The sequence below is a fragment of the Ptiloglossa arizonensis genome, chromosome 8 (genome assembly GCF_051014685.1).
Source record: "Ptiloglossa arizonensis isolate GNS036 chromosome 8, iyPtiAriz1_principal, whole genome shotgun sequence".
Classification (NCBI taxonomy): domain Eukaryota; kingdom Metazoa; phylum Arthropoda; class Insecta; order Hymenoptera; family Colletidae; genus Ptiloglossa; species Ptiloglossa arizonensis.
Window position 1 is genome coordinate 8,553,808 of NC_135055.1, and position 24,345 is coordinate 8,578,152.

Genomic DNA, 24,345 nt, shown 5'->3' on the forward strand with positions numbered 1-24,345 from the left:
CTGGAGCAACGAGAAGTATTCGATGTCAGTTGCATTAGTAGTCGCGCGACACTTCGGTTCCTAAAGAAGTTCGAACAACTTGCTCCCAATGGATTATTGATTAATCATTTACTTCCGTATTTCAGATAGTTAGTTTTATCGCAGACCGTTGTAACGTATTGCACCCTGGGGGCAAATAACGATCGTTTCAGAGTTACGTAAAGGTGGCCAGCTCACTCTCCCTTTCTGCCTAAATAAATTGAACGCCTTGAGAAGTAATTATTTTAATACAGGCCCAACTAGTCTCGTTCACTTTTAATAACTTACCGAGACAACGAAAATAAATTTCATGCTGATATTAACAGCCAATTCTACATTTAGAGTTTTAGAAAATTCTAAAGATGTGTTTGAGATCAACTGTGTTTGAAACAATTTAGTTGAAACTTCAATTCGCGAAAGATTGTCCCAATTGAATCGAAGAACCGTAATCAAAGGTTGTATTTATCGACAAAAGTAAATTCAGTCGTCCAAGATCTGATGGTTTAGTTTAGATAAGGTGCCCTGTTAATGCACGTAATACAAAATATACCAAACAACTGTCAAAGGAGTTGATGGATCTGTATTCGTTTGGAGTATTACTACTATTAATGATACCGGTCTTATCCATCGTACAAACATTGTTAAAAATGTTCTTTTGCCATTTGCTATTGGCTATATAAATAAAAGGTTTTGTAAAAGCGAAAGTAAAAGATCTGGGTTAGGTATGGGTTAGGTCTGGGTAAAACATCTGAGTATCTGCGATCAACTTCAATAAGAGACAATGACAACTAAGTAAAAATTGTAAAAAATATGAGGAGCTCAACGTTTAAAGAAATAGATGTGACAGAACTGTTAGAAATAGGTTTGAATGGATTGAGTGAAATAGATTTTTTATTCTGTGTTAAAATAATTCAGAACAAAAGAGTCAAGAATGTGTTTTGGGTATCGGAAAATAAAATATTAATTAAAATAGTCAGTACAAATATGTATTCATATAATAATATCGTATAAATGATTTAGAGCAATCATAATTATTATATTCCTGTAAGTGTTTATGTTTAAAATTCCTTCTTGGAGAAACTTAAATTTTAACGTTCAAAACTTTCCTTATATTAAAAAGAAACTCTCCCCTTCGTTTTTAAGCTTATAGCTTTAAAAACAGTCGTAATTAATTTAATTTATGTTTCAAAATAAAAAATCATGTCTCAGATATTTTTGAGCACACTTCTGACAAACGTGCATCGCCTGTTATCGTATCTTGAATTATTCGCCTCATTAGACAAGTTAATCGTGTGCAACAAAGTTTCCCAAACATGTTCTGTTCACTGTGCTTTTAATATTTCAGACATTTTTTAATACCTAAAAGTTCCATTTATTAAATAGTTAAGTATAAATAACTTGATCAAACTTCATTTCTTTAGGGACGAATTATTTTGTTTGAAATAAGCAAGAATTCAAATTGATATTGATCTATGACATATATCAATGTTGTGACAATGTTCCTGTAATATGTAATTGGGAAATTAAATTATGAATATTTATTCAAAATTTTAGCGATTGTTTCCATGTTTCAGTACTTAAAATATAATAATTTGAGAAGTGAACGTATACGTATGTAATATATTATTTTTTAAGAGATTAATATCTATTTGTCACCGGACAAAAAAGAAAAGTTTGTCATGGAGATATTTAATACGAGTTCTTAATATCTCAGTGTTTAGAAATCTTGGAGCGTATAGTTTAGGAATTATCGAATAAAAGGTTAATAAATAACATATATACTTCGATGTGAGGGCGTCGCTCCATTCAGTTTCTACGGTGATACGCGGTTCGCTATCAACATCATTCTCAGAATGCGGTGACGTTACCACTGGCTGATTCCCACGGTACCAAGCCACTGTGCCCAAATCGTGAGGCCCTTGGGACATCAAACAGGTCAGCGTAAGAACACTGCCGGTTTTCACGTATATGTCTGATGGGCCGCTTATTCTGGCTCGCGCCTCTGAAACAAATAAAATTTTTCTCAGTTAATGTACGCACAATGAAATCATCAACATATGGAACAAAACGAGCGTATCTTGTTAATGTGTAAATTACATTCAATCTGAAATGTTACTATACATTTTTTAAATTATAAACCAAGAGCATTTGAATATTTAAGGTTCAGTTGATTAGGTTCATCTGTCAACTAATTGAACAACTGATTATGACAAAAACATATACAAAGTGATTGTTTATAATCCAGAGGTCAATTTCCTTAAAAATGATCGCTTAAAACAATTCATCGATAGAGTGTGAAACAACAACTTTCAATTAAGTAGATTTACAATATAGATATGTAAGAGTCGTGAATATTGGATTTATCGGGTTAACAATTTTAATTAGCTTTCGAAGGCTTGCTTGTGAGCAAACATATTTCTTGTAACTTGAAACCATCCTTCTAACTTCAACCTATACAGGATGAACCACGTAACTATATCTCCTTGATTACTTTCGGTGTTAATGGATGGTGTGAATTACTTTATTTTGGATAATTTCACTCAGACCAGAATTCATATGCTGACTGTAATTTTTTTTTTTATAAATTACTTTTATCACTGTATTGTAGTGGGTACAGAAACGAATTCAGCAAGCACTGGACAGTTTTTTGGTCGCCATTGAAACTAAAAGTACATTTGGAGATACTAATTAAGAGGAACACTACAAGCCTGTACACTTTCCAGCGTTGTTGTGCGATTAATATTAATCTTATGTTATCGCTGTTTGACGTGTGACTGTTCGTATGAAAAGTGTATTTAAGTAAAAAGCTTTTTAGAAACTTATTTAATTTACCAATGAATTCTATGAATTACTAACGAAATATTTACCTTTGTACATAATTGAGTAACTTCGAAAAGTAAAAAGAAAAAAAATGATTTATAGAAACTATAATATAATCAAATTGCGGGCTCCTCGAAACCAAATTGTTCTACATAAATCAATATCGAAAATAATCCAGATGATCGAATTTGATAGCTTGCGCAATAAAGTGACCAGGAGTTGCAATTTAAAAGGACTGGTCCATTATGAATTTTCATGCACTGGTTCACTGGTCACATTATCGTTGATGTGAATTTAGTTAAAATAAACTTTGCGCATTAGACAGCATTCTATTATTTGGATATAGTATACAGATTCTTGTCCAGCACACATATTAGATTTTTAAAGGTTTACACATTTGAACAGTACGGATTTAAAGTATCTATTTTTATTTATAATATAAAATTTGCATTCAAAAAACGGCACACTATCATTCAATTTGTTATTAGTAATAAATTATGGCATTTGTTATTTAGATTTTTTATTTGCTAAAAAATCGATTTTACATACATCGTTGGAGTTAACATTGCATAAAAGTCTTAAAATAGAAATACGTCAGAACTGTGAAATTATTAAGTTATTCTGTAAGTGAGGGTATGGTTTTCAATTTCAGCTTTATTGCGTTCTTTAAATGTTTCGTTAGAGAATGGATACAAATTTTCATCGTTGCTTCTGAAAGAAAGGGATTATCATGATTTAATTTATTCGTCGTTATAATTACATCTCAGTTTATTAAAGAAATACCAGCAAAATTATACGTTGAAAAATTCATAAGTAATTTAAAATGTGAATAGATTTTGAACCTACGTTACATAAGCAACTTCATGATGTACCTACGTTATTAAAGGAGAATGGAATGAATAAATACACGATCGAAAAATAGTTTTAAAAATTTGCATCAAGTGATAAATCAGATAACGACATACCAACCCCTGAAGGTAAACCATGTACTACTGATGATGGTGTAGATACTGAAAACCGCCGCTGAGTCGGATTACAATCCGAAATACGCTGAATTTACAAAACAGAGTTGAATGTGATGAGTAATCAAATGATTTGTTTACATTTTTATCGACTATGTGGAATGAAAAGTGTACCATTGAACAAATCGTCGTTCGCATAAAATCATGGAAAACAAAAAAACCAGAACTCGCTTGTTGCTGATTTTACCTCAAAATAACAGTTGATAAATTGTACCCGATTTTCCATATGCTTCGTAACCACTTTTTTTAAAATTAGTTATCACTTTTTTCAATCACTGGACAATTATACGAAACTATAGGTTGCTTCATAAACCGAGAGATACTTAAATAGTAATTGATAGTCCTTTTGCTTCTAAAGATAAAGTAATTAATATTTTTTAGAGTAAATAAAATTTTACTCCAAAAAGATCTTAAACATCAATTAATTTGTTAAGCTCAAAATTAGGTACATATTTGAGTCGAAACAAGAAGACGTATTCTTTCAAATATTTCTAGAAAAATCTAGGTGATAAGATAAGTTAGAATTTTACATGTTTTATCAATACAATGAAAAAATTGATTTGTTCAAATTGTTGATACTTAAAATCCAAAACCACTGAACAAAAATAAAAAGTTGAAACGGAATTTTAATTACTATTAATAGAACTATAAAGTGAATCCCCCCCAAAAAACCTTAAAACAAAAATTTCACTCGAAGAGAAATGTTTATTTCGTTAAAGTTATTTCATATTAAATGCTATTTATTCTTCATAAAAATTATCATTTGAAGTCAAATGTTTTCGACATTTGAAAAAAAATTACTTATATGATCTTACTTTTCCATCCAGCACCCTTGAAATAATTAAGATTAAAATTATTCCAGGTGAAACCAAGTACTAGGTTGTTCGGAAAGTCATTTCGTTTTTTTTTTGGTGAAAATGAAACACGATTTTTTTAGAGTGTATAAACATTTTATTAAATTATATATTCTCCATTTTGGAAAACGAAATATTTTATGGAAAGGAAGGTTAGACAAATAGATTATTAGAAGAAAAGTTGCACAGAATGACAAGAACGGTTGAACAAAAGATGAACCAATACAAAAATATTTATACGATAATAAAAATAAAGTGCAGTAAAGTTTTTACGAAATATATTTATATAAATTGTAAATATAAACTATTAATAGTTTTATATACCAACATAAAGAAAAATTGCTTTTTTTTATCACATTGCACACTTCTTCCGTTGAATTGAGAAGTGTAATTATATAAATATTTAAAATTAAAGTTTCTACTACATTCGTGTTAGCCTAGTCTACCAATAAGATGTAAATACCTGTTCATAAAGTTAGTAAATGTCGTTACAAATTACATACACCTTTCTAAGTATCTTCACTGGAAATCTAGTAAACTTAAAATCTTAACTTTGTCTTTAATTTTCCTGTGGGTATAAAATTCGAACAACGATATAAGATTTAGTGCCGTAAAAATGCGTTAAGCGCCAGGTTGAATTTAATTCATTGGTGTAACACACCAATTAAACATTACCAAGATGTTCCTCAATTTTTCACGAAACTAGTTTCTGTGTGTACATTTCGGTTGATCGTATCGTACGGGCAATTCCCGATTACACGAATAATCGTGAGCCTATATACGTGTGTATGGGGCACTGGTAACTATCAAACAAAAGCGAGCCGATAAAAAGATTTTGCTGGATTTCCCGCTTGACCAGCTGAATAAATGTTTTCAAGCGAGTACGTGATTTATTTCGTCGCGCGATTTGCGGCCAGCTTAAAACAAAAGAATCCATTGCGTTCGAACTAACCAGCGAACAAACCTTTTATGAACGTATCGTGACAGCTTTTAATGTTTTCGGGACACAAATAGTCCATGCGAGTCCGTTGTTTATTTTCAAGCACAGTTCCTTTCATTCATTCTTTGATCTTCGATTACGGAATTTTCCATGCAAATGGATTTTCTTTGTCCAACTCGTGGAAAAATGTTAAAATGCAACCGTTAACTGCATATGTCGTGGTATTTTTCGCGATACAGGAAGAACAAAGAAACGATAAAATATCCGCCAGTAATATTATAACATAATCGTTTAAATACATTTGATAAATTTCAGGGTAATTATTTAGAAATGGGGGATCGCACCGATTTCGTCGATTTTTGAATATATTGTGGAAATAAAATTTGGAACTTTTTCCTGGACATATAATCTCACTATTCAAAATTTTTGCAAAAATCTATCGTTACTACTGCAATGAACATTGCCTATAGCTACGTGCTTGTGGCAGCGTGTGTATAAGCGTTGAGTCGCCGATTGTTTATAGTTTGTAAAAAGACATTAATAAGTACTTAACTTAGAACCGAGTTCTGGTCTCAAGATGGTCGAAATAGAAAAACCTAGCCCGAACCTAATCCATCAAATTAGTTACTAGGTAGAATATGTAGTTTATGTAAGGTTTGGGTTAGGTTTTTTTATTCCAGCCGCCTCGATCCAATTATTAAGTACACTCGTTTGGTCGTTGGTCGCTGGCCAATTAAGGGTATTGAGAGGCAAACATTTTCCATTTATATCGCTCTCTTTATTTTTTGCATTTTGCTTTCGCTCATCATTCGCTCCAAAGTTTTATTGGCTAATTCCTTGTTTTTGAAAAATTTCTCCATACATAAAACACGAATATCGATATCGATCGACGATCTCACGTGGATAGAAGGCCCCCTAAGCCATGTGAAAATAAAAAATTAAAGGTAAAAATGAAACAAGGATGCGAATAAATTTCATTGGAGGTTAAAAGTCAAGGGAAGTTGTATCACGTTCCTATATATGTATAAACGGAGTTGTATTATATTTAATAAATACAAATTAGTTCTTTTCTCTACAAATAATTTTCAAAATATTAACCCTTTCCACTCGAGAGGCGATCCTCGATCGCCACTTAATTCGGTGTGCTTTCTCCAATTCGGTAAACCATCGTGGTTTGGAATTAAAATTAAAATTCAATTACTACTTTCCTGTAAGATGTAAACATATGTATATGAAACGTTGAAATGAAAATGTTCCGTTTGAAATTAATTACACGATTTGAAGGATTTCATCGAGGTGGTGGTTTCTGGTAGCAGAAAAGCTTCGAGTGCAAAGGGTTAATGATTATTACTCATATTAAATCGTATTCGTTTTTTCATTACGAGCAATTTATCGAATCAATGATAGTATTTGAACAGAAACGAAATCATTCTGTTTCTGAATAGCTAACATTTGATTAAAAGGCTACGCCAATGACGCAGTATTCTCTCACACTTGGTCTTGTTATGGTCGCCATTGATCTTCGTCGGTGTCTTCGGCCAATGGCGATTCTAGCTTGCGAGAGAGAATAGATTACGGAAGAAGCGAGGATGTAAACACGCTGTGCTTTCTTCTCGTGAGCGGATAATGTTTTCAAGGACTTCGTAACTGTCTTTCAATTGCACTTTTAGCGCGATGTTCTTAAAGAGGGTGTGCAAAGATATATGTCTATGAACTGAGGTCGATGAAACTTCGGCAACAATGCGGAATTCCCTTCAAGCTCCTAATCCTTTGTCTTAATGGGTGGGTCTATCGAAAACCATTGAAAACTAATTTCCATCTTGCCCTTCAGAAACTCCAGGGTTTATAACACGTCTACTTGCTATTGAGAACAGGGGGAGCAAGTATACTTAAAGCACTAGACCCTGTTTTCTTCCGTGAAAATGCTGTCTATGTGTTGCTTCGTAACAATAGATTCTTATAGTGAACGCATGTAGCTATTTGTATAGCTAAATTTCAACTTTGTTTGTAAATTTATGATATAAACTATCGACTATCGACCTGTTTCTCTGACTCCATATTTTATAAGTTTTAATTGTCAATGCTATATATAAAGGACATGCAGCATTTTTGTACTTGTTTTGTATCCGAAAGCTCTTTTATAATAATCATTAATATTTTGAAAATTATTTATAGCAAAAACTAAATTGTATTTAGCATAGTGGTTTGGTGTAAAGGTTATGCTTGTTTTAATTTTGGTACGACTTGTTTTTGTGTAAATTGTAATTATATGACATTTATCTAGATAGAAATGAGGACAAGCGGAATTGTATTATTTTTATTGAATACAAATTAGTTCTTTTCGCTATAAATAATTTTCAAAATAATAATGATTATTACGCATATTATTACGAATTCAATTTTTCATTACGAGAAACTTATGGAATCAGTGATAGTATTTAAACAGGAACAATATCATTCAGTTTCTTAATAACTAACATTTGGTTACAAAGCTACGCCTTTGTCATAGTATTCTCTCCAACTTGGTCTTTGGCCAACAGCGATTATTGCTTGCGATAGCAGAAGTGGTGACGAATTACAGGGAGCACGTCGATGTAAACAACTTGTACCTTCTTTTGGCAGCAATATAACACATGCACACACCTATTTACGTTACGTGTGTAAATAGTATAAACGAAAAAGCAAAGATGTCGCGATTATGTCGTTTGTTCCAACACTCCCTCTTAATCGTTACATCTTTACTTTTAAACCCAAGCCATTCATAAATATCAAATGTTTATTCGAACTCAAGGGTCTTGTGAGTATATTGGCAATCATCTTATCTGTGCCTGTATACAACAGATTGACTATGTTAGAATTAATAGCCTCTCGAACGAAGTAATTGAGAGTATCTATACCCATACCTGTACTGACTGATTATCATTGTATATTTTAACGAGCATTCTCTTATTGATTATTTCGTACATTAGATTGCTTAGAAATTTAGCTTCCTTGCAAGAAAGCTCCCATGAGATCGTTCCACCTCTTGATATAATCGCATAGCCACTGAACGATTTGCAACCCGAGACATTGTTTGCGCAATCCGCGTCAACATATCTTATACTACGGAGATTTGTTTTTTAATGTCCCTTTTAAATATCTCAGAACCCGTTTAGCTACGTTCAGTCAATCAGTCATCAGCTAATCAGTCAATATCTCTCTTGTGCAGAAATAATTCTAGTGCAATACCTTATACTAATATCACCAATACACCACCAGCTATGACATCGCGACAAAAGCAGACCAGTTCTTCAAACACTGGTAAACACTTATAATAAAATACAATTATGGATGTAATGGAATTCGTACGGATCTAAAAAAAGTGTCATCCATCCTGGATCAAGGCGGTGTGCCCAGCTGAGTTTGAGTCTTGGTTCAGGACGTCCTTGGAGGTAACCTCTGGCAAATGTTTGACCGCTGCCTGGAAGCTCAGGGATATCCCTTCACCTGGAAGGTAGCCAAGATGGTTCTCCTTCAGAAGATAGACAGGACCGCTCTCCGTCCGCATACCAACCAATTTGTCTTCTTAATAATGCAAGCAAACTTTCCGAAAGGGTGTTGGCAACTTGCATCGTCGAGCACCTGTTATGGGGTGGGACCGAGCTGGCCAAGTGCCCGTTTAGATTCCAAGTACGGGCCCCCGTTATAAAATCTCGGATACAACACTTCCCTTCCATGAACATGTAATGTCGCAGAAGGAGGCTGCGGAGTGGAGGCATGAGCTCCCCGATGGGAGTCAAGCAAAACTCCCAGTCGATCGACTAATGTTTCTGTCCCCTGAGAGACAGGGAAGGCAGGCTTGTTAGTCTTTGGAAGATTAATTTATAATCCACATGAAACAAAAATAAAAGAGAAATGCTCGACCCAGTTAAAGGAATACGCATCGAATTGAATAAACTTTTCAATTTCGTTCGAATCAAAAACCTGTAGAAAACAGGTTTTCAGATCCCCTTGTAACTAATAATTTTGTACTTTTACGTTTCGAATTTTTGAAATTAGTACACGAAAAGTTGTCACGAGCTACAAACCGAGTGTCTCATGGCCTCTTACGATAAGTTACCCTGATCGATATTTTTGTTAATCGATTATACACCGATTAATATTTTCTTAATCTCAAGTTTGTTTTTTTCGAAGACTTTTCTGGAATAGATTTCTATAAATTTCTCCATTTAAACTTAATTTAAGGAAATAAGGATTCTACTATCAATTTCCTTATTTTTATTTAGCGAAGTTGATCGTTTTAGCTGTTAAGAGACTTGCACATTTCAAAATGGAAATTTAGACAAGCCGATTAAATTGCGTTCAGGGAGTTCAACGAAACTACAATTAATAAATTCCCATTTCAAAATAAAATGCAAGTGATAACGAATACCCTCGTAATAAAATTTGGAAATGTCACGATTGAAGTTGCCAATAGAAGCATTTCGAAATACCAAAGGGAAAACTGAATACAAAAATCTACCGTAGTTGAACAACAATTGCAAAACTGTAATTAAAGAATCTAAATACACTTACAATGTGTACACAACGTACAAAACTGAAAGCAACAAAGTATAATTAAACGGGGAAACAACAATTGCCTGAAGAGAAATGAAAATAAATAAAAAGAATTCGTGGATAGAATATATATCGTTACTAAAAACATCAATGAAAGCGAAGAGATGTAGAGGAAAATAAACAGGGTAAATGACATCAAAATAAACCATACCATTTCTACACATGCAACAACCGGGGATTTTTTTTACTAAAAAATTTAACAGAGACAACAACCATGTTACCAAGTAACGTTTCAAAATATTCCCAGAACCGAAAACAAATACAGAGGAAATTCAATTAGAACACGAGAAATAGGACGAGACTCAAATAGCCAAAGACCTTAATGAAAAGCGAAGTGTGAAAGATGGGGACGCGAAAGAAACCAAACGTCTCCTTAAAAGTAGTCCAATTTTATTAATCTCGCACCTAGTTTGTCTCAATTCTATACGTGCAAACACGCCACTGATGAACTGGACTGAAACTCGAACTGGACTCAACTGTGCTGAACTCTGAACCCTCCCACGGCGTCGAACAACGCGTCCTTAAAACTAATGGAAAAAGACAAAGATAGATGTAAGAGGAAAAAAATATATAAAACACAAATGGACAAGAAAGTGAGGAGAATTGCAGGAAAACGGAGAAAGCGACAGGGTAGAAAAGTCTAGAAAATGCTACTCGTTTGTTCTCGCGCAAGTCTAGTCATTAGATGTTTGCGTCCAAGATCGGTCGAGAGCAAGACGAGGAATCGTCTAAACTGGAAAAAAAAATAAAAAGCAGGAAATATAAGGTATCAGAATGACAGAAAAGTGAAAGTATAGAGAAGAACAAAGAAACCAAGGTCTACTTTGACATATTCCAGATATTCGCGATAACTCTGGCAACGATGAAACCTAACGATTAGGATGTGCTGGGGACAAGAACCACGAAAGAAATGGACTAAATCAAACTATTAATATTGTAGACGCACGAGAAGTTGTCAGAAGTCTTACAAGTTAAAATGGCACAGGAGAAAGGTGAATAGTCTACTCTCATCATTTTTGACGCGACAGTTCCTCCTCCATGCAGATACATTGTCACTATTGGCTAAATGGGCAAATGTAAAAGTTCAACGTGTAACGAGAAACACGAAAGGAAGAAAACACGAGAAAGCGAGATGCGAAGATAGACTGCAAATGCATTTCAGATACGTTTTACATCTGGTAGTGTTTTGTTTTGTTCACGTTTATCATCAAGCGGTGGACTTCTACGCTTGCCCAATTTAACAAATAATAACAATGTGTCTGCGTAAAGTAATGCGATTGGATCATTCCTCTTTTTTTTTTTACGCCGTTTCAGCTTATTGGACACTGGCCAATTTTTTTTGTGCACATACGGTACGTAAAAAAATTCCAGCGTGAAATCAAACGGTATCTATTCTTTCCGTAAAGAATTGTCCAACTCAGAATTCCAATATCTAATGAAACTATATGCTATCATCTTCTAAAAATGGTACAATACTATTATTGTTTCAATGTTAAAACTAAGAAAACGTGGAAATACAATTGAGAGTTAGTCGGCTGAACTACAGCTGAAAGACCGAACTTGTTATATGTATAAGTTGTTTGAACAAATGATTAATGGACTACTCAAATGGTCATTCAAGTACAATAATCTAAGCTTCGTTGGTAATAATGTGTTCCTACATCACTTAATTGTAGACAATTTCTTCACTTTAAACTCCAGTATCTACAATGCCATCAACAACAACTAATATTTATCGACAGTCTGTTTCTAGATAAAGAAAACCTACAATTACATGTTGCGAAGGTATCGTATCATTGAAAAGTTTAGAATAACAGGAAACATCTTAACCTTCGTAAAAATTTACCAAAAGATAGGGAAATTCAATGAGTAAACGAAAATTGATCGAAAATGGCACACTACCAAATTTAGTCACGAGAATTATCCTGTTTTCCATTTACCAAAATACTAACTTTGCTTTTGTTTTTTCATATATTATTATAATTCAGTTAAATAAATATTTTGATTTTCTGAAATTAAACTTGTGTTACTATCGTTCCCATTCAGTGTTACAACCGAATTAGGTAACATGTTTCTAAAAAAAATGTTTGTTATAAACGCAATAGCTTTTGCATAATCGTATTCCAAAGTCAAAGTGTTATTGCTCTCATGTAAAATTTCTAAGTATGTATGTGTATTAATGTTTATTATGTACATTTATATTTTCATATTATATATATTATTTATATTTCCATTTTATACATTCTACTTAGTTATATGTTCTTAGCGATCAATTGCTGGTTAAAACTGGTTACGATTGATTATAAACAAAAATGTTTATATATAAGGATAAAATACGATATTTTTAAGCATGTAACTACATCATTGAATAAATAATTACGAGAAGCGTAGTTAATATTATGCCGATAATATTCGTTCCAATATGTAAAATTTTCACATCATTACTAAAAGCTTTTAGAATATTCTTCAAAAATGCAACAGAATATTAACTAAGGAAATAATGATAAACGGTGCACTGAAAAATAATAATAATTCTCCCGACTTCAAAAAATGGTTCATTTTAAAGAAATAAATTTAATAATTAATCATACAAAATTGACAATGCCAGAGGCTTTAAAAGCACGAAACTTTACGTGATATAAAATTGCAAAGCTCATCGTGGTGGAACTGTTCACCGTGGAAATTTGCAAGAACCCACTTGCGTGGTTCTAAATGCACTAACAGCCTTTTCGACAGCAAATTTGTGGAGTTGCTGGATTGAGAGTGTGAGTAACAACCAACAACTTTTATGCATAGTTAGAAGTCTCCCAAATTTGTTCGACAAAAGAGAATAAAAATTGTCTCGGATGTACAGAATTCTCTGAAATTTCTCTTAACAATTAATTTAAATTAAATATTTCAAACAGCAAAATTGTATGAATTATTTTGCGCGTAGATAATATTATTGGAGAGCTTAAAGCTCCTTCAAATTTTAGATTTTAGTTTTGAATAAACATAACTCTGGTTGAAATTGAGAATTTTAGTTAAAGTGTTAATCGCGTAAACATATATACATAAGCACAGAGTATCATGACGTACGGTTCCAAAATAATAGTTGCTTGTTTGAAACTCGATGAAACATACTTTGAGGTATCGCTCCACTTCACGTTGCGAAATTAATCGTAGATGAATATTGAATTAAATTAGTCGAGTTTGAATCAGTAGGAATAACTTTCATACGAATATATTGACAACTGAGTTTGAAATCTTATATGGATTAGTGTCATTTCTCAATTTTTTATCCATACTTATTATTATTTATCACTAGATAAAAATTCTGTTACTTAAACTAACAACAGGTAATAACAAAAAAAAAAAATTGAAGAGGTGCGATGTAAATGACAAATACTCATTATGCAACACTTTCTTACTACAACCAGCTTGTAAGCTACTTTTAATTAAATTGTAGAAAGTCAGGAGACTTAAATTAATCTATTAACGCCGGAAATAATTATGACGTCGACTGTTTACATAGCTCACCTATATTCAGAAGTTGGCCCAGAAATTAAAATCGAAATGCAGAGTACTCGTACTGATTATTCCCTACCTTGGGTACTCTATAGCAACGAGCACAATTCACGGTATAATTAATAGAAAAGACCTATTCGAAATATCTTGGCATCCAGAAATTATTAATTCGAAGAAGCGTTTACTAATATTGTTCCGGTTAGTGTGACGAGTATCACACGCGAGTTAAATTTGTCGTATGAATATGTGATCACTCTGGGTAGCACAGTATTAAAGTCAAGTCGTCTTCTCGATAAAAGAAAAATGAAAACGACAGTCTGTCCTTTAACCAAATCTGGTTAAAACGGTCCGTCCTTTGTGTGGTGCTGTTCACAGTGCATTTTTGAAAAAGTTTTTTTATCGAGTCAAAGAAAAAAGGGCGTAAGGGACGAAGAGAAAAAAAAGCGAAAGAAAATAAGCTTTGCAAGTAGCGCAATGAGCTTACTTGGGTACCTCTCGAGTTGCAGTGAAAAAGGAATAGACCTAACGCTACTACAGAAAAAGCTCTGAAAGCATGCCTGCTCTTTCGTCGTCTCATTGTAGAGACTGCCAACACCCGACATCGCGGCGCTCAATGTTGTTACTGGCGATGCTAATATCTCCCTAGGACATTAGGGTTTATTAGAAACGAGCTTTTTCGCAGGAGAGCTGTTTCTTTACTCGTTTTTCGTTGCATCGTGGCTCTCTGCTCTTTTCGAATTCCCCAGAGGCACACAGGCACAGGGATTTGTTTTACTGGTCAAATTCTGGTTGCGAGCTCTTTCAAAGATTAATTACGGATAATTTATAAACTCATTTGTCGAACGTTTTCGATACGCAATTTTCGAAAATAAATAAACAAAAGTGATTCAGAAGTAACTTACACAAGTACTCCAACACAAATGAAGAACACAGATTGATTAGCATTTTGAAATTCTCTAAACAATTATACGTACTGATGTATGAGTAATAGATAGCAAAGTTTGCCGTATACGTAGATATAGATTGTAGGTTAAAGTAGAAATTAAGTCATAACAATAACGCTAAATATAATTACAATATACATAATGGGTTGAAAATTGTAGTGCATCCGGGGACAGTGTCATTCTACGTGGGAAAATAAGAAAAAAATTTGGTACAATATTTTTTCATCCAAGTTGTTGAACTACAGAAGCGATTAAATACAATTTGGTTATTGTATATTTTACTACTGGCTGTGTCTATCTGAGATAGTGTTTAGGGTACATCAAAGAACAAGTCTGCAAATAGGATATTACAAATATACATTTTAAATAAAAAATTGTTGAAGAATTCGAAAGATTAAACTGAACTTGTAACTCAACACTACTTGTCAATTACCAAGGAATAAAAGATGAATAATAAATAGAAATACTTTGTATTACTTCAATATCATTATCAATCGACATTATATCGAACAGATACAACTAATACTAAAATACACCATAACTAGATCGTATTTAATTCTTTGTGTAGTTGAACAAACTTTAAAACTGATTTTCTCGAAAATAAAACACCGGATGAAAAAATAATATACCAAGAATATGGTTTTAACATTCACCATTATGCACAGTATAATCTGACCGAAATTGTTGAATAGGTCGGAGCTCGAGGATTTTTTTAATCAAGAACATTTGAAGGTAATAGTCTCATAAGTCATTCAATTCGTCTTGATGTGTACTATAATGCTGCATCATAAAGAATACATCATAATGTACAAAAAAACAACGTTGACTTTCAAAACCAGGAAAAGATAGCATTGAGAGATAAAAATATGAATCATAATATTACTAACTGTGAACTAAGTAACTTTGTCCAGGCCCATTTTGTCGTATCGGTAAAAATAACAAAAACATTAAGCAGTCTCGTCTTAAAAGCCGAAGCGACAAGACGTGTTTAATAATACTGCATAATTTATATTAATATCAAATCCGTAGTAGAAGCACCAACACCGTAGTATCTGATGTGAACACACACTAGGAGCTTACCATGCTGCAAACGGAGAATTATCACACCTGTGATGAGATTTCCTGATAGTTCAAGAAATCGATTCAACAAAGATACGGTACAAGAAACCTCGTATGCAAACACCACAAAACGTGAATATACTCCAACTAAAGACCAAGCTACTAGGTTGTTTAATAATTTGTCGTTCGATAAAACTTATTGAACAGTATAGTACTAGGTTGCACAATAATTTGTCGTTCGATAAAACTTATACAACAGTATAGTACTAGGTTGCTCAATAAGTTCTATCGAATGACAAAACTTATTGAATAACCTATTATAGTACTAGAAGCTGTAGATGTCATCAGCATCAGGGACTATGAATTAGCTATAGGGAAGAAAATACACCCTAAATTTATTAAATACATATCAAGTATTTCAAATGAGAGGATATGTACAAAGACACCGTCAGGAATTTTATGATGAAATTCAAATCAGTCATCATCGATAAAAAAGGCATTGAAATTCACCCTATAATTTCACCAGCTGAACGAATCGTTTTGTCAAACGTGACAATATGAAATGCATTCAAAAACATCTCTGATCTAATTAAAATCATGTCATAGACATATTAAACTATTCAAGGAAAACCCAAATGTATCAAAAGTAAGTAAAATTTAACATACAATTGCACAGAACCTGTCGCTAATGACTTTATAATAACAATATTTATCTGTACGTTTAAATAATTCATTCGAATGTTTGTACTTTTAGCGTATGAAAATCTGTAAATTTGATATGAAACTTACTATTTCCTGCAAGCAATGGATTTACCAGCAACAATTACAGTGTACCTGGAAACCTTTTAGCTATTCAACTATCCCTCGGAAACTTTCTTATTTAGGCTCTTTTACTTTTCTAGAAAAACTTTCCCTTTGTTCATAATCATAAACCTGGTTTTTACTTCCTACGGTCGAAGAACTGAGTTTAGTCTATGGTGAAAACTCATGGTGTTCGCAACGTAAATGTGACGTGACGGTCGGTGAGAAATGTTGAGGTAGAGGTATCTCTCCGACCACGCATCCCAAAGAACAAATTAAGATTATTGCAAATATAAATGATGAATTTGTATCGATCTATTTGTATATTTAGTCACACTTGACTGTCGAAATGGACTCTTGGATTGTGTGCAGAATGATTGAATGTTTATAACGGAATACTTGTCACGGAATGTCTATTCTGGAATGTCTTTCACAGAGAACTAAATATCTTTTACGGAATGTCTTATTTTTCATGTGTACTCGGTATTTATGTGTGTTTAATGTGTATTCCTATTAGTTAATTCTGCGTGGAAAAAGTGGAAACATAGAGTAGGGATTTTTCCTTCTCGATGTTGACCTGGGGTTCTTGGAAATATTATTCATAAAAATTCAAGGTTTGGAGAAAGTTCCTTAATTGCCTTGCAGATGTTTTGCAGCTGTCCGAAAAAAACTCAGGTTATTGTCACCGGCGACCGTACTGACTAGTTTGAAAAATTAAAACTCGCGTGCAGATTGGATGCATTGTTCGTCGGTTCGGTATGCAAACTAATTCTATAATAAAACTGGCAAATTCCAAGAATCCGCGCAAACCAGGTATGCATTCTTCAACAGGAAGTAATATAGTAAGTTCAGTAAGATGGAGACTAGAAGCAGCGATAAGTTCTTTTTGTTAAATTATTATAAACCACATATTATTGGTACTAATTTGCCAAGCAATATACAAGTGTTATATGTATTATTTTATAATATGAGAAAAGTGAATCTCTTAAGTAATTTTCTTAAGTAATGAGGAGAAACTAAGAATTCAAAGTATTTGTATTTTTTTTTAGTAAATTTTAACTTAGATTCGCACTACTATACCAGTAATCGCACCACGATTAGATATTGGATTTTTAAATAATCTATATCGGTAATAACATATAGACGAAGCAATAAGTAATACAATATTGCAAAAATTGTGTAACCACTTACAGTATTTGTTATCAGAAAGTATAGGGTTGTCTTTCTTTCTCCTGAATATGTGTTCAGAAATGAAGAAAAAAATGTTTCGAACACTTGAAAACGAATACGAACAAAATTTAGAGAAATTAAATATGCACCCAGGAGACACGAAACATTATATAAATGTTTCATTATTTATTAATCATTTCATTTCTACCCGTACATTATAATTTTTTTCTCGACTTGAGATAGAAACAAATATTACAAAAAATGAAACAGAAAAGCAGGACATCCTAATACAAATAAGAAAATATTAAGTCAAAATTTATAATGCATATAAATATTTACAAACTTATTTTCAGTGCCTAATATTACTTTTCTTTACATACAAGCTGATTCTATCTTTATACCTAATAATAGAAAATGTAAGATAACCTGAGCAAGTTTTAATGAGAATTAGTTATCGTAACAATTCAAATATTTATATAAACAAAATTATTAAAAAATTTTATTTTCATGTTTTCTGAAATTGTTTTATTTTCATACGAAATAATACAATAACGAGACACTAAATACTCTATTTCTTGTTGAAACAAATTCTTTTAATTGTTAATAAATAATTTTTTCTGCTACGATAAACTATAATTAAGTAGATCCTAGTATAAAATGATTTCTAATAATCAAGTAAAAATATAAAATCTGTATTTTCCTATTATTTCTTCCCACAAATTTAATATTTTGTATAAATAAAGCTGTTGTGGTACGTCTTCCAGTTATCCAATTGACTCGATATTTTGCGAAAACTATTTTCTCACAAAATATAACAAATTCGAAGTGGCGCACAAACAAAAATTAAAAAAAAATTGTTGACCAAGAATAACAAAGGTCAACCCTAGTATTCAAAATATACGAAACGATTATACGATTCCTTTTTCGGCTGCAATTATTTATGGCAACTTCTAAAGGATGTGATGGATGAACAGCAGCGACAAAATAGGGTAAAGAAGGGAGTAAAGCATCCTAACAGGCCCTGTCTTATACGTCAGAAGATTGGTAGATCGGTACAGGTTGTATACATACCGATCATAGCTGGTACGGGAACTTACGGTGACGAGTATGGGGGATGTCGCCACATATTATATATTATAGAATATTCCTGAAACATTCGAGGTTCTACACTCTGTAGACATACGTGCATTGTAGTACTCACTAAAGGAAATGAAAATTGATTTGTGAATAACCAACGATTTTTCATTTTAATAAAGAAATTTATCTATGTACGTGTATCCATTATTTACGATAGAAAACAAAGAATCATTTTATCATACTGCTTGTGCAAACATTTACGTGTCAGTAAACATAAGAATGCCGAGAGTCTCAGTTTCCCAGATATGGTATTCGAGATTCTAATTACCATTACTGAATCAATGTATGGTATTTAGTTAGAACTAAAAAAGCAGCGGCAGTGATGCCTTCTGCCATGGGGTTGGATGTCGTGAAAGCCGCCACTGGACCTACACAAGAGGAAATGCTAAAGGGAGGCAGGTCTGTGATTGAATAATGGCTTCCTACTTCCTCTTCTAAGCCAGCTTCAATCACTGTTGTGGAGCATAAGACCTAATATACTAATGATCGGGGGAGGAGGGTAGCCTCCGGCTGCTACTCATCATATGTGCTTTCAACTCCAAGTTGATGGCTTGAGGGTCCCCGGAATGAATTAAAGGGTCGCAGTTTTGCTTAACTGGGCGGTGGGTTTCAACTTCCGGCTAATTAACCGGAAGTCAAAGTTAACATGCGTGCAGTGTGGATGGGGGGGAGATCCATTGTGGATCTAACGTTTGATCCGCACAGTGTTGTACGCATGCTGTTGAGCTGGAATATGGTAATGGAGGCGGAAACGGTATCGGACCATCGGACTCTCCGGCTCTAATACCGTCTCTGCCATGGTGATATCTCGGCGTGCAGATGAGCGTTTTGCGTTACTTACTCACTGTAACCTGACCACGGTAGCAGGAGGTGGCTAAGCTTACGGGCACCATCGTAAACATTTGCAATTCGGTGATGCTTTAGGCTGGACTTGAATTGCCTCAGTGTACTGGTGATCGAGCGAAATCGCGATCCGCATCTATTCAGGCCTGATGCTAGTACATCCGCGCATATTGGTGAGCTAGCGACGATGGTGCACGTGCGAGAGCAGCTGACCTTACAAGTACTATCGTGAGACATGTAGAAGTCTGTTGGTCGTGATAAAAGAGACCAAAACTCAGAGTTAGAAGGAGCTTCCTCTCTGACTCTCAAACGTGATCCATGCGGTTTATTACGATTTTTGAAAATTATTCCGTACATACGTATGCGATATTCATAATTTTGAACGTTAGATGATCTATTCATTGTCACGAATAGAGTTTCTAACAGTGTTACTGGAGGATTCGAAAAGGTTGGTTGTTTAGACAATTCTCAAAACATTGATCGCTTTATATTGGTACCTAGAAGTTCATAGCTTTGACCATTGAATTTCTCTTAATTACTTGCTTTCTCACCAAAATTTTATCATACAAATTTTATCTACAAATTTCTACACTCTCCACATAATCTATTCAGTACTATAATTAAGATTGTCAAATAAGATTGTCATACTTACTCATTTAGATTCTGTTGCTTTATTTCTCGTATTTTAGTTAGGATATTGGATAATAGGTAATGCGATAGTTAATAGAATAATGTTCTTATTTCTGAAAACAAAGTTTATTTATCTAAAAAAGGGATGCATTGAATTTGATACTAAAATATAAATCTATGGTATAAGAATTAGCATTTCGTATCAAATTGATTATGTGTTGTTCTTTATCTTTATAGAAAATTACAAGTTTTTCTTAACTTTAGACTTTTATTGTTACGGTTATACCGTTTAATTACATATTTCTGTTATTTTCTTCGATCTCTCATTGCAAGCTAATATTAATTTATCCATTTTTAATATGTTAATTGCTTTTTCTTGTTTGTCTTTTATTACGTACAATCTGTTTTTTTCTGTTTTGGAGCAATATACTGAAGAAAACATGAAGTAAGTATCGAAACTTCGTGGAATTATTACATTCAATTTATAAACCGATATCTTAGCATTAACTGAAATGCAAACAACCTGTTAAATAATTGAATTTAAATAACATCATCTATAAGTTACTTGCCTGGAGAATCGTGAGTGTATATACAAAAATACTCAATGCCATATCATTTTCAAACACATTTTGATATTAACGATACATATTGTTGAAAATTAATTTTTTAAAACATTACTCCGTCGACTAACCGCAGTCATCCAGAGGGAACAATAAGTTGCATCGTTTCAGTTTGTGTCTAATTGCGCACAATTCCTGTTACAACTGTCGAACACATAAACACAGTTGGTTGATTCCTGATGGAAGTTAAACGTGGCAAATAATTGATTTCAGCTTTGGTGCACGTTACTGGTGTAAATTACACGAATAATCCTCGATACAATAACGTATCAACTAGTGGCAAGTAATGGAACGATGCATTCGACAGAAAAGCAATTAGTTCGAACGATTCGTCTTAAAGTCTGTCGCAAATGAATCATGAAATGCTGACTCAAAGCTGAGTAACGCGTGGATTATCAATTTACCGGTGATTTATTTCTCTCTTTATCGAGGTATTATTGAATGTCGCTATTTGTTTAAAAATAGATATGGCACAGTTTATTCCGTATTTTCTGAGAAAATATCGTATAATCTTTCGTTGCATTAATTGACAGTGTCGGTCAGTATTGTTGGTGCTAGAATTAGCGATCTTTAGAAGTGAACAGAGAAGTTGATAGTATTATACAATTTTATTAAACATAATTCATACAAATTGAAAATTATAATTAAATTGTGTATGAAAATATAATATTTTTTATATCTGTTACTGACATTTCATTTGATACACGAAATTATTATTGTAGAAAAAGCGAGTTTTTAATTATTCAAAAGTTTCTTTAATCGAACAGTTTTGTAAGATTTAAAACTAAACAAATTTCATAACTTAAACGGATAGTAACAACAATGGAGAATAAGATAATATATATGTAAGAAGAAGATATATATGACTTTACACGCCAGCGGTTACCAGTCGTTGACGATTTGTTTAATGATAGCATTACCATTTTCCTTTTATTATTCATTTCGTAACATACATCGCACAAATTCTTACTATCAATATTTTTAGTTTACTAACGTTTAACTTGACCATTCAAAGAGTGAATATAATTGATCTCTGACGATAATACAGTATTTCGTTATTGGAAGCAAGTATTTATCTACCTTAGGGTCAACGCGTCATAGAATATGTAACGTATAGGTAATGCAATTCTCGAGTTGTCGCTTCTTGCTTCTTTTTCGCCAAATGCGAGAGCGAGAAACGAAGTACTATTTCATTGCTTCATTCGTCTCGTATTGTTTCTCAAGAGCTTTCAGTGTCTCTGACTCGTTTGCATTCCATCTCAATCAGAACTGGCGGGAAGAGCGTCAGGTTCTCAGCATGTAAACTAAACCCAGGACAAATATTGCAGAGTATTTCCTGTATAAATGCTACAAAAATTTCGTCTCTAAGGTTCGTGAAATTATCCCCACCACTGCTCTGAACTGTTGGATCAGTCAATGATACGTCAGATTAGTAATTAGTAACCTTTAATAGGATTCTTTGATAAGTCATCGAAGCAAAGAGGAAAAAGTTTTACATTTTTTACTTTACGATTAAGAAATTGCTAAAATCGAATCTACGGGGATTTTAAACACGGTATCAAACGCGAATATATTGGAATAATTTTAAGTTAAACGAGAAATACATGCGCAAGAAAGGTAATAATACACGTATTCCGACTAGATACTTCGACAGATTTTATTCTGTTATTATTGGCGTAGACATTAATCGAAATATACAAAACCAGCGACCGATTTTAAATTGATAATATTATATTGGTTCGATTTGTTTCCTTTCGATAAAATCGACCTCGATAATAAATTTCCTTTAATCGACGTTCCGATAATCGAAATCGTACTATATTATAGTACATTAGGAAACAAAATGTCAACTGTAGAGAATGAATTTTCGATACATTTCGTAAGCGTACAATAGATGACGAATCATAACACTTGCTAGATAATAATCAAAAAACTGAATTTAAATATAAATTGAAAAAACTACTGATACCAAGTCGACTAGAGTACAATAACAAGATACGTTATTTATATGCAGTTAAAATTTCTAAATAATACCTTTTGTAAGTTTTGAAATATTTGTTGCCTAATCACGAAATAATTCATTTTGAGAAAAACGCGTTTAAAGATTCAGGCAAAGGATTTTACGAGTGTGTTTATACCTATTTATACGTATTCAATATACTTCATCAATTAAAAAGAAAATTTAATTAACGTATTTACAGGGTGGTCCACAAAGCGGTCGCCACGATATTTGAGCTATTTCAAACAATTTAATAGAAAAATTTTTGAAGAAAAGTGGATCGATATTAAACGAAGAATCTACAGATGTAAAAAATATTTAAAAAATATCATTTCTTTACAAGAAACAGGAATGATATATTTTGAAAATATATTTCACAATACACTTGCTTTACCATATTCTTAAACAACAAGAAAAAACGAATTCAACGACGTGGTAACATTTTTCAATTTAATTTTAATAATGTAATTTATTTTTTGAATTACCAGCTGCGACTGCGTCGTCGAAATTGTTGAGTCCATTTTGTTAACGACTTGTAAGGTCGTTAAGCACTCTGTAGCGTATTCATTTCATTTCGTTTTAGATATACTACTCCCGGTTGCAAATTAATGCAGAGAAGCCGCATTGAAAATGGATTACACGTAGTGAATGAGCTGCTTGTTATAAATATGGAGGCTGTGGAATTGGAGAGTCAAGTATGTGTGAGGTGGTTGAAATGTAGTAACTGACAAACGGAAGCGTCGTGTTGCAGAAGTGTTTGTTATAAATAGTTCGTTAGTACGATTGGCAGGGAAATTCATAGATAAATCATTCTTAAAATCTATTCATTCTACCGTGTCGCTTCTGCAAGTCGATGTCGTTCGTAGTTTTCGTCCTGTCTTGAAAGAGATGCAGACAATGTGGATACCGATATTAATTTTCCGTAACGAAGAAAATGAAAATTCCCAGAATGACGTGAGCTGTCTACGATTCATCGTTTAGAAATTGGTAGTTTATAGCCTCATCCGTCACAATGAGTTTTGCGAATCGAGCTGGCGATCAAATATGTTTTATGAATAACGACTACCTGGGCTTCCAATGCAACAGAAATGCTTTCTACAATAAATTACAAACATTTGTTTAAATATTCCAATAACTCTACTGTTTAAATATTCCTCTATGATTAAAATGTACTTTGTCCAATGTGCCCTTAACATACTAAACAAATTTAAAGCAACGAGCTAACAAATACATGTACTGCAAATATCAGCGAAATATAAAAGTCTAGAAAATCAATTTTACGAATTTTTAAATAACTTTAATAAGTATAAATTATTATTTAAATAATTGTAAATAATACATTTTTGAATATTTTTAAATAATTTTCTTTCAGAAAATGTGACAAA

The 24,345-nt window shown here is 32.9% G+C and overlaps 1 protein-coding gene and 1 long non-coding RNA gene across 6 annotated transcripts in view; one reads left to right on the top strand and one right to left on the bottom strand.

The window, feature by feature from the left end:
* The window catches only part of Dpr1 (defective proboscis extension response 1), a 524,933-nt gene that overhangs the window by 39,775 nt on the left and 460,813 nt on the right, over positions 1-24,345 (bottom strand). For both annotated transcript variants that reach the window (XM_076318179.1, XM_076318178.1), the window contains one exon: positions 1,801-2,020. In XM_076318179.1, the coding sequence (XP_076174294.1) occupies positions 1,801-2,020 (220 nt within the window). The remainder of the gene's footprint in view (positions 1-1,800; positions 2,021-24,345) is intronic.
* LOC143150141 (uncharacterized) lies at positions 15,683-18,977 on the top strand. 4 transcript variants are annotated; one of them, XR_012992965.1, is made up of 3 exons: positions 15,683-15,892; positions 16,084-17,374; positions 18,496-18,977. It is a non-coding gene; the product is annotated as an uncharacterized LOC143150141 (long non-coding RNA). The 4 variants fall into 4 exon arrangements; XR_012992967.1 differs by having other exon boundaries at positions 15,683-15,858; XR_012992966.1 differs by lacking the exon at positions 18,496-18,977 and having other exon boundaries at positions 16,084-16,406; positions 17,207-17,835.